General features: G+C 46.9%; 1 protein-coding gene across 3 annotated transcripts in view; it reads right to left on the reverse strand.

The window, feature by feature from the left end:
- Positions 1-4,982: 4,982 nt before the first annotated feature.
- NDRG3 (NDRG family member 3) overlaps positions 4,983-16,469 on the reverse strand; it is an 85,895-nt gene continuing 74,408 nt past the window's right edge. For 2 of the 3 annotated variants that reach the window (XM_082670333.1, XM_082670334.1), the window contains 7 exons: positions 15,755-15,820; positions 15,583-15,634; positions 12,017-12,064; positions 8,989-9,024; positions 8,852-8,903; positions 7,642-7,680; positions 4,983-6,570 (listed from right to left, as the gene is read on the reverse strand). In XM_082670333.1, coding sequence (XP_082526459.1) covers positions 6,389-6,570; positions 7,642-7,680; positions 8,852-8,903; positions 8,989-9,024; positions 12,017-12,064; positions 15,583-15,634; positions 15,755-15,820 — 475 coding nt within the window. In that variant the 3' untranslated portion in view covers positions 4,983-6,388. The remainder of the gene's footprint in view (positions 6,571-7,641; positions 7,681-8,851; positions 8,904-8,988; positions 9,025-12,016; positions 12,065-15,582; positions 15,635-15,754; positions 15,821-16,469) is intronic. The other variant, XM_082670335.1, reaches the window with a different exon arrangement.

The raw sequence follows: 16,469 nt of genomic DNA on the forward strand, positions 1-16,469 counted from the left end.
CGCACGTGAAGAGCCAGGTCAGGGCCTGCTTTTCCTCTTTCACGCTCCGAGTGGCACTTCCCCAGAGGCCATGCCTGGGGACCTTCCCTTTTCTCCCTCTCGGGGCTCCCTGTTGTGCTCTACCCAAGTTTTAACTATTCACATACTTGGGTGCTTGTATAATGAGCCATTATTCTATAGCTTGTTGAGAACAAGGACCTCTCTGCCCATTTCCTCAGCATTTTCACCCACGGAAGGCACTTGATACACATTATCTAAATGGACGAAGTGATTATTAGCTCTTTGGACAGGTGTCTTATCCTTAGAATAATTTAAATTCCCAGGTTTCCAGGGTAATGCCGATTTTTTCAAACACTATACGTATTAAGATGTTGTAGGGAGATGGTTTCATTCTTTCAGACGGTTTTCAGTCTCTTCGTTAGAGACAAGGCATAATTATACCAGTTTAGGGACAGAGCAGGCTCCATCCTTGCCTTTGACCCTTTTCCCACACCTGGGTGAGGATGGGTGTCCGTCATGATGGTGGAGTGACTCCCATGGCCTCACGGGCCTTCCTGTCTGAGGAGCAAGGATCCGGCCCTGGAGAATGGAACAGCTGTCTGTAGTCTCGTGCCGTCCACATGCGGATGACGGCATGTTTGCTCCTGCCTCCCGGGGAAGTTCCGTATTCACGGGACAGGAGAGCTCTTTAACACAAAACAGGCCCACCATTAGGGAATGGCTCCCGGCAGCCGCTTCCTCCTCCGACTTTGGGATCCTGAAGGCTTGGCAGCCCGAGATGGCGCTGCTGCCTCCTGGGGTCTCTGCTTCCCTCAATGCCAAGGCACCGCTTCAGGCCGGGTTTTCAATAGTCCTTTCCCCTTGGGTATGGGGCACATGCTCTGTGCTTAACTATGCGGACAGGGGTCCAGAAAATCCCTGGGAGAGATCATTCCTGGGGAGCACGAGTGATTCAGACCAACCAAGCTCGAGCTGTGTGACCTCAGGCAAAGCGTGTAACTTCTCTGAGTCTCACTGGTGAATCTGGGATAATACTGACTCGAAGGGGTTGTGAGGAGAAGCTGAGGGGCCTGGCACGGAGTGTGTGCTCAGCAGAGGTTAGTCTCCTTTCCCCTGCTTCAGCAAGACAGTCACCAACCACACTGAACCCAGAGACTTCTCCCCGCTGCAGGTGGCGCCGGGGGCTGGGCCCGAGAGGCAGGAGAACCCTGCACTCAGGCCGGCAGAGCCCCCAGCACTCTGCCAGCTCCCTTCACCTGGTCCCGTCAATGTCAGGAGGCCTTCTAGGGGCAAAGTGAAGACCGTGGGTGGGCAGACCTAGAAGGGGGGGATAGTACTGGCCCCAACTTTTAAGAATCTAATCATAATTGTCTAAGTATCTGAACAACTTACTACATGTTAGGTAGGCACTTTCTAGGGGACCCAGGCATGGGCGGAAGCGAAGAATTAAAGGCAGCCGCGGTCAGCACGTGGAACATTTGGTGTTTTGACCACAGTACTTGACCCTTTGAGAGGTCGGCAGGGTTTGAATGCCATTCAAAACAAGGCCCGGGGCCCAGGGAGAGCAACCTCGTGCTCACTGTTCGTAGCGGGTTAGTGCACAGCTGGATCTACAATCCGCGTCTTTTGTGTTTTTCTGAAGATAATTTTCTGCAGATAATTTCTCTGTGGCGGCGTAAGTGATAAATTTGGATTGAGCTGAAAGGAGACCTCCCTCCCTTTCAACTGAGAAAGATCACCCTTTTAAGAAGAATTGTAGACTCTAGAGCTGAACGTGTCTTCAGAAGTTATAATCTAGACTCCTCTTATCCACTGACGCTCTGTCCCAACCGTAAAGCCCACTCCCAGTCTTGAGGGGACCATCCTTCCTCACAGTCCCAAGGCCGTCGGAAAACAAAAAGCAAGCATACTTACTGTTTTCCTGTCATCAGAGGCTTGGGGCAGGGGCTCGGCTAAGACGCATGCTTTAGCTGAAGAGGTTAGGGCTTTGGGGGGCCCCTTCTGGAAGTCGGCCAATGTCCTTCGTCCTAGGTCACCCGGGACTCTCTTAGCCTGGGAGTCTTCAGGGAGAGGCTCTCGATATTGCTTTGGGGAGCTTGGCATCTGCCTGTGGTCAGCAGTCTGTACCCCGGGGATGGGAAAGGAGCCCCACCTCCAACTGGCTGGCCCTCCCAAGCACAGCCAGGCCAGGAAGCAGGCCCAGGGCTCTTCAAGCTCTGTCACAGGGTCCTTGGGGCTCCCAGCTCACATCTGCAGGCTCTGTGGTTCTCACAACCACCCGTTTCCTCTGACGGCATCACAGACCGTCGAGGAGCCACCTTCCCCAAGTTCCGGTTTATGGGGGAGAAGCAGCTGCCTCGTCATGATCCTGGAGGGAGAGGTTTCTCTCTGACTGTGTGGCTTGGTCTGATCCAAGGAACACAGAACCAAGCTAAATGAGCAGGAGTTCCCCATGCTTACCTGGTCTATTATAATCACCTGAGGGGCCTGTTAGTATGATTCCTGGGATTCCCCCACGTCTTCCGAATCCAAGTCACCAGAGGAGCAGCCCCAACATTTGAATCTTAAACACTCCAAGAGATTCCTTTGACTAGCAAGTATGGGAAGCACTGCCTTGGAGTGTCCCAACCTTTAATGTGTATAGGAATCCCCTGGGGATCTGGTTAAACAGCAGATTTTGGTTCAGTGGGGCTCAAGATTCTGCATTGCTAACAACTCCCAGGCGATACCCATGTTGCTGGTTTGGGAACCACGCTTTGTGTAGCAGGACCTGGACAGTGGTTCCACAAGTGTGGTCCCTAGGCCAGCAGCCTCAGCATCATCTGGAAATGTGTGAGACATGCCAGTTCTCAGGCTCCATCTCTCATCTACCCAATCAGAAACTCCATGGTAGGGGGCCAGCAACCTGTTTTCACGAGCCCTCCAGGTGATTCTGATGCACACCCTAAACTTAAGAACCACTCGGCTAGGATAAAGAAGCTCCGATAGAACCCCCTTTGATTAGTATGTTTAAATCAGTCATTAAAATTTAAATTTAGGGAATTCCCTGGTGGTCTAGTAGTTAGGACTCCACGCTTCCACTGCTCAGGGCCCGGGTTCCATCCCTGGTTGGGGAACTAAGATCCCACAAGCCGTGTGGCGTGGCCAAAAAACCAAAATTTTTTTTGAATTTAAATTAATAAAAATCTCAGCTCATTAGTATCTAAACAACCACCCATTCACTGCCTCCCCATTAGGGGCTTAGCAATCCTGGAGACAGATGCTTTTAATGCGAAACCGCTATTTCACAGACAATGCAGCCTTTTCTGGGGCCTTGAGCACACCCGGGCTCAGGTTCTCCCTTTCTCCCGGGAAAGGCTGGTTTGAGATTTAACTCCTGCGGCACCTGGCGTGGAGGGCTGAGGGAGCCAGAGTGGAGGTTCTAACCAGGATGTTAGGGTGGGTGACGGCCACTCAAGGATGTGGCCTGTGGCTGGGAGGGAACTGATCACAGGCCCACCCTCCTGCTCTTGCCTCCACACCACCGCGATGTCTATCTTTTCATCTGACAGGCAGACTTTTGGACTGGCCTTAAGGAGAGGCCCATGAACGAGGAAGTAGGGAATGACCATCTATGGTCTCAAAAAAATCCCACCATATCCTCTCCCGTTCCACTCAGGGAGGCACCTGAGAATTAGAGAGTTTAAAGCCTAGATCTGCTGCTCTGTTAGATTTTTGACCATTTGTAAATTGGTTACCTCTGGGCCTGTTTTCTCATCCACAAAACTGGAAAAGGGTCTACCGTACTGGCTCAGTAGGAGGAACATTCAGGAAGGTGTAAGGGCGTGGCCTGTAGCTAATAAAATATGAAAATGCATCGATTTTGGAAGAACTGGGAACTTTTTCTAGCTAGGTGTCCTTGGCCAAATCACTTAACTTTCCTCAGCTGTTCTTTGTCTGTAACACACACTGCCACTTTGCAGAGTTGCCATGAGAACTGGGTGAGATTTTTATTTATATGGAATTTATATGGAATTCCGGAATTTATACGAAATTTATATGAAAAAGCTTCACACAAGCATCTTGGGTGGGAGCATCTACCTGGCCACTTCCTTGCCTCTCACAAAGCAGGCACCCCAACTTTTTTTTTTTTTTTTGGAATATATTGAATAGGAAGAAAGGAAATGAAAATGAGAAGAGGATGAGTGTGGTAAGGACCAGCCAGTTGGGGCCCGACTCCAGGCACACAGCCAAGGTGGGAAACAGGCAACCATCCCTGCCGATGTGTAGCCAAGGCAGCTGGAGCAAGGTGGGTTCGTAGAGCAACTGTGCCCATGAGACCACCTCCAGCTCTGGAACTCTGCTTCTGCCTGTTCTGTAAGGACCTCAGCACGGTCACCTGTATCGGCCCACATGCATTTGTTTCCTGTCCTCTACCAGGATGGGCAGGGTCGAGTCATTTTACAAGCGTCTGCCACAGACACAGCAACCTCGATGTAGTGGTAGCTGCAGCCCCTGGACTGTTCAAAACTGACCTGAGACGGCTGCCTCCTGAAACTGTCCTTGGTGGGTATGAAGACAGCCCCTCCTGGCGAACTACAGTCTGGTCTGTTGCAGGAGCCCTGGCAGGTGGCTGCAGATTACTACATGAGGGGTGGGAGGTGGCAACTGCGCAAAGAGGGCAGAGCTGAGATGCAGCCTTTCCGAGATCTCGGCTTCTCCCGCATCACCTCACAGTCAGGCTTCTCACGGTCAGGTTTTCGGTTTGAGAGGAATATAGGCATGTCAGAGGGACTCAGGGTTCAATCTCGGCTGGCTTACTGGTATGACCTCGGGCAACTTATTTATCCTGGGTCTTGGTTTCCTCACTTTAAACGGACAGTGCTGCTGGGTGGATAATCATCAGGTATGTGAGGGTGCCCAGCATGGAGCCCACACGCAGTCACTCGGTAACCCCCCGAGCCCCAGGAAGTGGCTTGAGAGAAGTCACACCAGCCACCGGGTAACAATGAGACATATACAGCTTTATTTCATCATCCGTAAAAAGTTGTACTCTGACAGAGTAACGCGTTCCGTATCTCAGCAGAAAGCAAATGCTACATCTGAAAAGCCCCTTCCTAAGATCAGAACTGTGCAACCCTTCTCTACGTAACGTCTCAATGCCCTCAAAGCTGGGCCCTTACTGGGTGGCAGCTGCTCTCACCCTCCTCCTGGTCACACTCTCTGGGTGGCTGTGACTCCCTCACATAGCAGCGGACTGAACAAAATTCTACCCGGACAGGCTGCCCTTACAGATTGGCCCCTTCCCTCCTACAAAAGGGAGTTCACACAAATAACTTCCTGAGAAATGGGTTCTACCTGACTTTCATTTAGCTTCCATTAAGTCTGCTGAAATCAAGTGTATACTGTTCCTCTCTCCCCAGCCATTTCCTCATCATCTACATAATTTTCAGGCTATACCTCTCCCTTCTGGGGCAATCGAGGGGTGGACAGTGTTCCTCCCGGGCGGCGCTTCCTGCAGACGTCTGGTATGTGGTATCAGACACTGCAGAGACTCAGTTTTGTTCTGACAGAGCAGAGGCCTGGGATTTCGTTTTCCCCTTCCTGTGCTGAAAAAGTCCAGTGATTAAGCCACACTCACTCCTTGGGAAAAACTCCACGTTGCATCAGAACCTCATCATTCATGGGCTTCTAAGAGAACATATCCCTCCCTTTTATTCACAGAATAGTATATGTGAATTCATTTGGAGAGGAGAAGGTGGCTGGCCACCCGGGGCCTGCTTCTCTATGTAACAGGCTCCCTTCTGTTGGTCACAGTCAACCATCCAAACAGGAATTATGATCTTCCACATTCCTCAGAACTGCTCTCTCCTGAAGTCACTTTGCAGATCTTGTTGACCAATATGGAAGCGAAAGAGAATGCAATGGCCTACCCAACCTAGAAACCTGTTCTGCATATTTCCCCTAAAAACACCACTGAAAATGCAAAAAAAGAGTCCCTTTTTTTTTGTTTTTTGCAGAAGCTCTACAAGAAAGCCTGTCTAAAATCACAGAACTATGCACACACAAACACAGACACGCGTGCTCACACACATACATCAGGATCAAACAATCTTAGCTACACAGTTGGGAAAGCACAGGGAAAAGCTGGCAAGAGAAGATGTGGAGATCTGATCAGCTGAAGGTGTTGGAATGCTACAGTAATGGCATGGAAGTGGTTCTCGGTACATACAAAAAGGGGGGCGGGCAGGCAGAGAGGATGGTTAATCCAGGATACCAGAAAGAGAGAGTCAGTGGCCATGCAAGACTTAAAGATAGATAGATGCCAGTTTGCTGGATGAAGGGTTATATTATGGAGTGGCTGTCTGAAGGAGGATGGACTTGCATGGTCCAGGGGAGGAGCATCTGCTTAGCAGGACACCTCCATGGTCTGGTGTCTGTCCAGAACATCAGGAGACTCAGAGGATTCTTGAGCTCCATCTGACTGATTGCTGGTGACAGATCGGCTGAAGGCACTTTCTCCAGAGCCGATGCTACTTGAGGTGGAGTGGGTCCGTGATCGGGCGAGCCGGGTCATGCTGGCAGATGGGACTGTAAGAAAGAACCAAGAGGACTATAGGAGGGAGCCCTGGTTAAACTCAGCTAGTCTAGAAGTTTCACCAAAAGCTTTACATTTCGCTTTCCCAACCCATTTAAGGTGACACCAGGACAAGACATAGCCATCCCCACTTTGCACTACTGGCTCTAGGCGAGGGGCTCTAGGCAAGGCTGCTTTAATCCTCTGGTTCTGGCTGCAATCTCAGCTGATTCTAGTCCACAGCAGAACAAGGGGAAACCTAAGTCCAGAGTATAGCCTCTTAGCTATGCCCATGCCATTCATAAGGTGATTAGGAAGGAGGCTTTGGGAACCCAAGCAGGTAACCAAAACCTGCAGTGCATGCAAGACTAAACCAAAGAAAGACGAACCACACCACACAAGGATGAAGGTGTTTCACAAACACAGTGCAAGCCCGATACAACAAGACTACCATCCGTGTCCACAGGCGACCCTTGCTACCTGGGGAGGAGACGTGTAGGAAGATGAGGTGTAGGGAGGGCAGGCGGGCTGGTCTCTGCACAGGGGGTGAGGTACAGGCTGCCTGTGAGCAAGGGCACGGGAGGTGGCTGTTTAACTCAGACTCCTGCCTACCGCCACTGCTTTGTCTGTAAGGTCCCTCCAGCTTGGCCAGGAAAGGGCCTTACCTGGCATACCCGCCCCCTGCCTATCTTTCTGAGACACGAGCCACTCCCCCAGCTGCCATTTCAACGCAGGGGTCCGAAGATGCCATCACCTGCAGTTCTCCAGGCACAGGCTCTGATGCTCCTAATTGAGAATCCAGTGTCTGGGGGTTAACTCAAGGATCAGTAAGTAGGTTGGTGGTGGTGGAGGGGCCCTGCCTATAAAGTTTCAGCTGCCGCTGTGACCCTGGCTGTTACAACCCGCTCCTTTACTCCTGGGGGGACCAGGGCGGGACCTGCAGGCTAACTCGCACAGGGCACAACGAGCCACGTTCTATCGGGCTCTCACTGCACAGGAAAACCACGGACATGCTGCGGGCAGCCAATGCAGCCAGGAGAGCATGGCTGGGAGGCAGGGGCAGGGGCCAGCATAGAGAAAGGTACCTGACTCGGTGCTCAGGTGACTGAGCTGCACATACGGGACTGGAAGCAGGATGGACACAGGAAAAGGCAGGTTAGTGACCCGACAGTGCCAAGTGGCAACCTTGGCTGCCTAGCAGACACTGACAGAACACTCTAAGCCAGGGGTGAAGTTTTATTTTAAGGCCCCAGAAAGGAGGTGAGGCCAACTGATGCTTCAGTAACATCTCAGATGTTACTTCTCTCAACTAGTCAAAGGTTTTCTCCTTCACTATGAACAGCCAACCTGCTTGGATCAGAACAGCTGCTTCCTAGGAAAGGAGAGGGACTTCTGCTCCTCCCAGAGGGATATGGGTGTGGGCTCGGTTGGTAGTGGCTCACAGACGGGGATGACACAGCCACTCTAGACGAGACATACACGAGCTGCCTGCCAGGTACAGGGCTGTACCCAGGGGCCCAGCTGCTGCCCGGAGCAGCTGCCCAATCGTCATTAAACACATTGATACCAAAGACAGGAGAAAAGTCACCCTACTGGATAAAGAGCTCTGTACCTGGGTAGAAGAGTTTTCTTTTTTATAACTCCAAGAAAGGAGCAAGTGCGGATATTCTGTGACAAATGAGAAAGCTCAGGGGTCTCACAATACAAGAGACCAGGACAGTGGCACATGATACGGACACATCCTTGGATTCACTCTAAAATATTCTGCAAGTTCATCTCCTGTGGTGGAGCAGACTTAACTGATTTAACTCCTTTTCATCTGGAGTCTCCATTTTGTCTCTCTAGTCCAGGAGTCATTAACCAGCTGAGTTCAGATGCAAATAACAACTTCAGATTCATAGCTAGGTCTGGCTAAGCTTCAGTGGTTGAAAATGTGGGCTCTGGAGTCAGACTGGCAGGGTTTGAAGCATGGCTCTGCAGCTGAATTGTTACCCTGGGAAAGGTGCTTAGCCTCTTTGAGCCTCAGTTTCCTTTTCTATAAAATGGAACTAATAACAGAACTTACCTCTCAAGGTTAAGAATACAGAGTGCCTGGCACAAAGTAAGTGCTTAATAAGCATTAGCTCATCTTTATATATATGCACAGATGAATGTTCCATGAACATTTTGGTTTCTATTTGATTTCAGGCTGGCTAGCACAGAGGTTAAGCCCTGAGAATTGAGTACTCATCAGATGCCAAAATGACCCCATTATCAATAAATCTTTGGTAGAATAGAAAGTTGTGTACTACTCACTGTAGCCCATTCCCTGCAAAAAGTACTTGAAGGCCTCGGTGAGCTTCCCGGGCTAGGGGGACAAAATAAGAAGGCATTAATCCTTGCACAGTCAGAGAGCTGGAATCAAATGGGTGCTTTTAAAAAAATCTCCTTACCTGAACTACTTGGGGGAGTCCACCACAGTCTGCCATCTAGAAGAGGAAAAATATGTAAGTCAGCTGAGACTTACGCTTAAGGGAAATGCTCTGAACATCCATGGGTCCTTTCAAACAGGACAGGATCAAATTTTAGGTTCCTTAACTTAATGTTTAACTACATCCAAGTGTCCATCTCCTCAATGCACTCTTTTTTTTTTTAAAATAAATTTATTTATTTTTGGCTGTGTTGGGTCTTTGCAGCTGCATGCAGGCTTTCTCTAGTTGCGGCGAGCGGGGGCTACTCTTCACTGCAGTGTGCTTGCTTCTCACTGTGGGGCACGAGCTCTAGGCGTGTGGGTTTCAGTAGTTGTGGCTTGCAGGCTCTAGAGCACAGGCTCAGTAGTTGTGGCGCACAGGCTTAGGTGCTCCGCGGCATGTGGGATCTTCCCGGACCAGGGCTTGAACCCGTGTCCCCTGCACTGGCAAGCGGATTCTTAACCACTGCACCACCAGGGAAGTCCCCCTCGATGCACTCTTACACAAAGACTTAAATCCTAGCAATAACTTTGGATGTAATTTTGAAAGATTATTCAACATTTATTAATCAGTAATGCAGGGCCTAACTTTCAGGCCCATGTCGGGAATTTTCCATTTGGGTGATAGTGAAGTTAACCGCTACCTTCAACCATGGTTCTGCCTCCACCTGGAGAATGTTACTTTCAGAGTCCTCAAACAGTGTGATCCTAACTTCTCAGGGTACCACACTTTTAAGGTTCTGTCTCAACTCTACATTGTCTTCATTTCACGATTAACGGGATGTCTCCAATCAGGCACTGAGGCTGAATTCAGCCAACCTACTTGGTCAGCCACTTTCATTTCATAGTCGGATTTGGCAAGGCGACTGTCTCTCACTTCATAAATCTTTACAGTTGGTTATTCTCACCTGTGCAAAGATTTCTAGAGTAGCGTTTTATTAGCATGCGTTGGAATTACCAGGAGGACTTGTTAAAACTCAGATTCTTGAATTCCTGCCCTAGAGATTCTTTTTTTTTTAATATTTATTTATTTTGCGGCACGTGGGATCTTCATTGCCCCGTGCAGGATCTTTAGATGTGGCGTGCAGGATCTTTAGTTGTGGCGTGCGGGTTTTTTAGCTGCAGCACGTGGGATCTTTTAGTTGCGGCATGCGGGATCTAGTTCCCTGACCAGGGATCAAACCTGGGCGCCCTGCCTTGGGAGCACGGAGTCCTAACCGCTGGACCACCAGGGAAGTCTCTAGAGATTCTTACTTAATAGGTTTGGAGCGGGTCTCAAGAACTTGCATTTCTAACAAGCCAGGTGATGCATATTCTGCCAATCCGCAGAGAACACTGCTTCTAGGGCATGATGGCCAACCACGAGGCCACCCTCCTCCTTCCAGCTGTTATGCATTCCATACTCAGATAGTAGCCTATTCAGGCTGACTGGCATTTTTTAAAAAAGAGACATGAACCTCATGGTCTCCCTTCACTAACATGAAAACCTTCTTTGAGGGTGGACTGTTATTCAGCAGATGGGATGCCACAGGAGACACAGGAATTTGAGGTTAATAAGGAACAGTCAGTTCCCTGAAAATTCTACGTGTAAGATCAGGAACAAATTTTTTTTTTTTTTTCCGGTACGCGGGCCTCTCACCACTGTGGCCTCTCCCGTTGCGGAGCACAGGCTCCGGACGCACAGGCTCAGCGGCCATGGCTCACGGGCCCAGCCGCTCCGCGGCATGTGGGATCTTCCTGGACCGGGGCACGAACCCGTGTCCCCTGCATCAGCAGGCGGACTTTCAACCACTGCGCCACCAGGGAAGCCCAGGAACAAATATTTAACCTGAATAAGTATCAAATAGACCTAACTGGCCCAGACTGTATTTTCATGAAGGTTAGGAGTCAAGGTCTGATTAGAACTGTAAAACAGTTCCCGTATGCAGAGAGAATACTGGGAAAGACTGTTTCCAAGCTTTCTCTCTCAAACAGAGAATCAGTTCCATCACGCTGCTGTGGATGGGCATTTTTGCCCAGAAATAAGCACATCTATGGCTACTGTAAAGTTGTTTTGCGCTTTTGGAAAACTGATTCAAACCTGCAACGAAAGCTAATTTGAAACCACATGCTTTAAAAAACAAAAATTCGTATTTTAGACTAGTTCACCAATCACCCGGACCCCAGAACACTCTGAGTTTTGTAACCTCAGAGCATTAACCTCATGTTATATTTCCAGGAACTATGGGCTGCTTCTGGTGGCAGCACTTCCCTTTTAATCTCACTTCAAAGAGAAAGGGAAGAAAGCAGAGGTCTTTCAGGCTGAGAAAGCAACAGTCAGAAGCATAAGATCAGTACTTAAATCTACGGTAATCCAAATTCAAAGCAGGAGGTCAGGCCCTTAAATATGTCACTAGAGGCTCCAGAAAATGTGAGCCTGGGGTACAGTCAAAACGGGGAGAAGCTTGATATTAACCCTAGAAATTCAGTACAAGAGTTACTCTCTATTTGCCCTAAGAGAACGAAAAAAATGCATCTACCCTTATCATGAGAATGTTACTGGAAGCTTCCTTATCCATACAAGGGGATTTAGCACGTAAAGAATTTCCATTCATTAACTAATTTCTCAAAACAATATTAAATAGTGCTTATGACGTTTTTAATGACACGGGAAGATGTTTATATGTCAAAAAGTTGAGGAAAACAGACACAGGGCTAGAAACAGCCTATGATCTTAATGATGTAAAAATGTATAGGAAAAAGACTGATGTTTTTACCAGAAGGTTACCTTTGGGGGGCAGGATTAGGGTAATTTTTATTTTATTCTTTTTTTATATTTCCATTTTTTTCCTATTTTCCAATTTTCTACAATGAGAATATATTCAGGAAAAGAAATTTTTTTTAAGAGAATGAGAGAATCAGAGAAAGAGAAGCTTTCCTTCTTTCTGGGCAACTATTCCAGAAATAAAGTAATTTGAACCACGTATAATTGACTCACTCGTGGTTGGCAATGAGGAAAGAAGACACATTACCTTTAGCAAAGTTGTATTTACAGGATTCAGGCGAGAATTGCATTCAACCTTAAAAAACAGAGAGAGAGAGAGAGAAAGACAATTTTATGAACTGCTAGAAAAATAAGAAATAGCTTGGCATGAGAATGATCTTCCAAGATCAATGGCTCATTTGGAGACGGCTGAATCAGCCAAATTACCAAAATACAAAGTGGGAGACATGTTTATATGAAGTACTTTATATCTTATATTTCTTAGTAGATCTAAAAATCTGGCAAAGTTCATTTTCTGAATCCGTTACAAGTAGAGTCTTTAAAGGACTACGTGTTGAGTCTAATTCCTCCTACTCGCTACATAACATGGGGACAAGTTACCTACTTTAAAAACTGAACTGGACCGTGGCCCTCACCTGCTGGGGTCTTGATTTCCCAGCACAACTGGCCCTTATGACTGGCCCTTATACCCCTCCCCTGCCCATTTCTCACCCCTTTCCCGTGCCCTGGATGCAGTGGGTTTGCCACTCCTTACACCCTGATTCTCTTCTGCCTCAAGATCTTTGGCTATCCCATGTAAAGTTGAACTCTACAGTTTTTCTCTCACTGTAGCCATTACAATTAAGAATTACAACCTTGTACATTTACCCGTGTCGTATCTCATACCTTTGTATCCACAAAGAAAGGGACCTCAAAGAAAATGTTCTGGGGAGATAATCTCCAGGTTCAACAGTGTTTTATGGTTAACCTGATTAACTGGATCTCTTCTTTACACATGCTTGCCCAAGCACACATATAAAACACTGTGCTAAGAGCGTGGAAAAGCTAGTGGGGTGGAAATGTAACAATGTAATATGAGGCAGAATAAGAAATGTAATAATGTAATATGAGGCAGAATGAGATCACTTGAAAATTTCACTTCTGAGCTGAGTGAGAATAGAAGAATGAGTAGAATTTCTATAGCTAGAGTAAGAAGGGGCGGGCATTTGAAGGCTTCCAGAGTCAGGGGGAAAGCATAAGCAAAGACCCAGGGGTTGCGAAGTGAGTGTGCAGAGCATGTGTGGGGTTACAGAGACAAGCATGGCGTGAGGGTGCACTGTGGGGAGAGGTTGGAAAGACTTGAACTGACTGTGGAAGGCAAAAAGCCACAGAGGGTTTCTGGGGTGACAGGATGTGAGTTGTTTTAGGAAAATAACCAGCAGTGGCCTGTATGACAGACTGCAGAGGCAGCGAGCCAGTTAGAGAGTTATTAAAATTACCCAGGCAAGAACCAGTAACACAGCTGAAAGTTTACTCTGGGGATTGCTGATGGGTAGGTATTCAAAACTCTTCTAAAATCACAGGATGATCTAAAAGCCAGAATCACCAAATCAAGGTTTTTGCTCTACACAAATGACAACGCAGGCAGTGACAAACAAATGTACCCGTTTACTTACTACAGAAGGTGCTCTAAAGGGCAGAATGTAAAAACCGGATCCCTAACTGCCAGGCACCGTGCTGAGAACACAGTAGACATACAATAAATATTTTCTGGAAGAATGAACTCCCAAGTCTGTATTTAATATAATAAAGCATGCTTTCCTTGGTTGATCACTTTGTAATTTCTGTAACTTTAAAAGAAGTCTCCGTTTCTGGTAGGCCAAGAACAACAGTTGGTTTTTTACATGTCTACTCTCTCCCCAGCTCCAAGTGCAGAGACTCCGTCTTATTCATTTTTGTATTCTCCACAGCATCGCGAGAATAGGAGATGCTCAAAATATGATGCTGAATGAATATGTGAGCAAGAATAGCTAGCAACAGTGACCAGAATTTGTGGAGTTTCTTCCTGCTCTTCCATGCACGGATATAGCCCTTGAATCCCTACCAACTTATGGGATAAAAGGCTCTGGGGCAGGGGAGCTGGTTTTGAATGTGTCTAGAAGAGCATCTAGTTTGTGGTACAGATGGGGCTCCTGAAGTTCTTCTCTGTAAACACTGAAGGTGTGGAAATCAGAAAGAGAAAAAGATCTTATCTGTATTGGCCAACTTACACAATCTTGAAAAATAATTGGTAATGTTGCTTTAAGTCCATGTAATTTCCAAAAGGCAACTCAGCATGATTAGAGAATTCTGATTAAGGGTATTTTCTATAAACGATACTATTTTCATAAACACATTGTTTATGAAAAAATGTTTTTGATATTTTGTAGCACGTATCTCTACCTTTTTAGCCAAAAAAGGTGGACCTTTACAAAACTCCTTCTTGATGAGATCTTCACTATAACTTTATTACCTTTGGGTAATTTTTTTTGGGGGGGATTTTTTTTTTTTTGAGTTGAGAGTTATTCGCCTCTGTGCTCAAGCCACACTATGTATTTTACACTAGACACAGAATGTTTTACAGGGTAATTCAGGGAAGTGTGAATATATTCTATTGTCATACCTGTCTCACCCTACCAACACTCCCCCTGCCCACCAAGCTTCTCATCTATGTCTGCATCTCTGATTAATTATTAGATTCCCTTTCTAAAAGCTTTACTTCCTAATGTTTTGCTCTAAATAGGGTAGAAGTGAAGTAGGCCAAAGAAAACCAGATAATTTCATGCAGATACTTAAGTTATATATGCTGTGGGAAAGACAAGCAAGTGATAACAGACTTATGAAAAACTGTCAGCTTCATCTGTAAATACAGAAGTGCAAATTAAAACAGTGGGGTACCATTTTTAATCAAATTAACTACTAATGAAATTTGAAAGTCCAATGCTAAACAGTATGCTGTGGAACAGGCACTCTCAAACATAGGCAGTGGCAACACACTCTTATGTCTTTTCTGGAAAGGAAACTGGCAGAATGTATTAAAAACCTTAAAGAGGTTTATGATTTTTGACACGTTATTTCCATCTCATCCCAGGGAAATGATCAAAGATACAAGCAAAGATTCTATAAGGATGTTCAACAGCAACGTTATTAATGGTGCACAATCAGGAATAATCAACAGGAGAATGGGGTTACATAAACAAGGGTGTATTTATAAGACTGAGTATTATACAGATATACTGACTTTATAGTATGGAAAAACGCTCTCAACAGTGCTAAGTCATGAGGTCCCGAAACACTGTATAGCTAATATCATCCCATCTATTGTAAAGAAAAACATAATGGCTTGTCTTTGAGTAATGGGATCATGACTTCTCCTCCTGTCCTCCTATTTACCAATTTTCTACAATGAGCACATCTTTTTGTTGCCAGTGTGCTACGTGCTTCAGGCAAGTGTACAGGCTCCCAGCAGCCTTCTCTGTCTGTGGTGGCTGCAGAAGGCCAAGGCTGTCAGAAGTCTGACGATAAGCCCGTGGCCTTTACCTGTCCTGCTTGCCACAGAGCGAGCTCCACCACCCAAAGCACTCAAGGGCAGTCCTGAACCCTTCTGATGAAACACAGTGATCAACGAGGAATTCTTCCTCCACACTGGGTAACAAAGTGCAAACCCTGGTCTGTGTAATGAGAAATCACGAAAGCTAGTACCTACCAGCTGTTTCGAGTGCGTCAGCAGAGTGTGTTACACACAGTTTATTGCATTTCATCTTATTCATCTTCACAACATCAGGACATACTTACCACAGCCTCAACTGCAGGTGAATTGTCACCTACCACCAATAAAGTAGAACACCTGGGGAAAGGGAAAGTAAGAGGACACTCAGCAGGCAGCACATATACTCCACTGAAAGTGACTCTGCCTGTGACAGGCAAAGATGTCGAGCAGCGTAGCGGGGGAGACTGAGGGACTTACTTTAATGTCTTTGATTTGTTATCATTTTGCCCCGGAATGGGTCTTTCGATCTCCAGGTCTCTGCGTCTAGAGAAACGCAAAGGAATCAATGCACTTTTCAGGTAAAATCATGGCAACTCAGGTTACTTCCTGGTTGTGAAAAACAAAATGTATCAAGAAATCTGAAAACTGTCTTTCTTTCACACAGATGAGGGAAGGGGCCCTTGTGCGCTTTGTTCAGTGGCATCCTGAGTGGTACAGAGCAGGAAAAAGGGACTCTGCAGGATGCTAAAAGGAGGCAACTTCAAAACTCAATAGCAATGCTGTTGAAATCCTCAAGTCTTAAGTGTTCAATTTTCCAACTAGTTTATAGGAATGATTTCTTAAGGGGAACTTCTTTCTTTTTTTTTTTTGGCCACACCACGTGGCATTTAGGATCTTCCCCGACCAGGGATCCAACCCGTGCCCCCTGCATTGGGAGCACAGAATTTTAAGTGCTGGACCGCCATGGAGGTCCAAGGGGAACTTTCTTGGGGGAACATTCTCCTGGTAACTAACAGTTCAGTGCGGTACTTAATAACCTTTCTGATTTCAACGAAAAATAAGGAGGCTTTGTTACACAGAGGAAGGAGCTAGAGAGACTGGGTTCAAAACCTGGCTTTGCTCCTGACCGGCTGTGTGACTCTGCGTAAGTTACAGCTGACCCATTTCCTTAATCTTTTTCCATGTACCCAGA

Source organism: Grampus griseus (genome assembly GCF_964374135.1).
Source record: "Grampus griseus genome assembly, chromosome: 14".
NCBI lineage: Eukaryota > Metazoa > Chordata > Mammalia > Artiodactyla > Delphinidae > Grampus > Grampus griseus.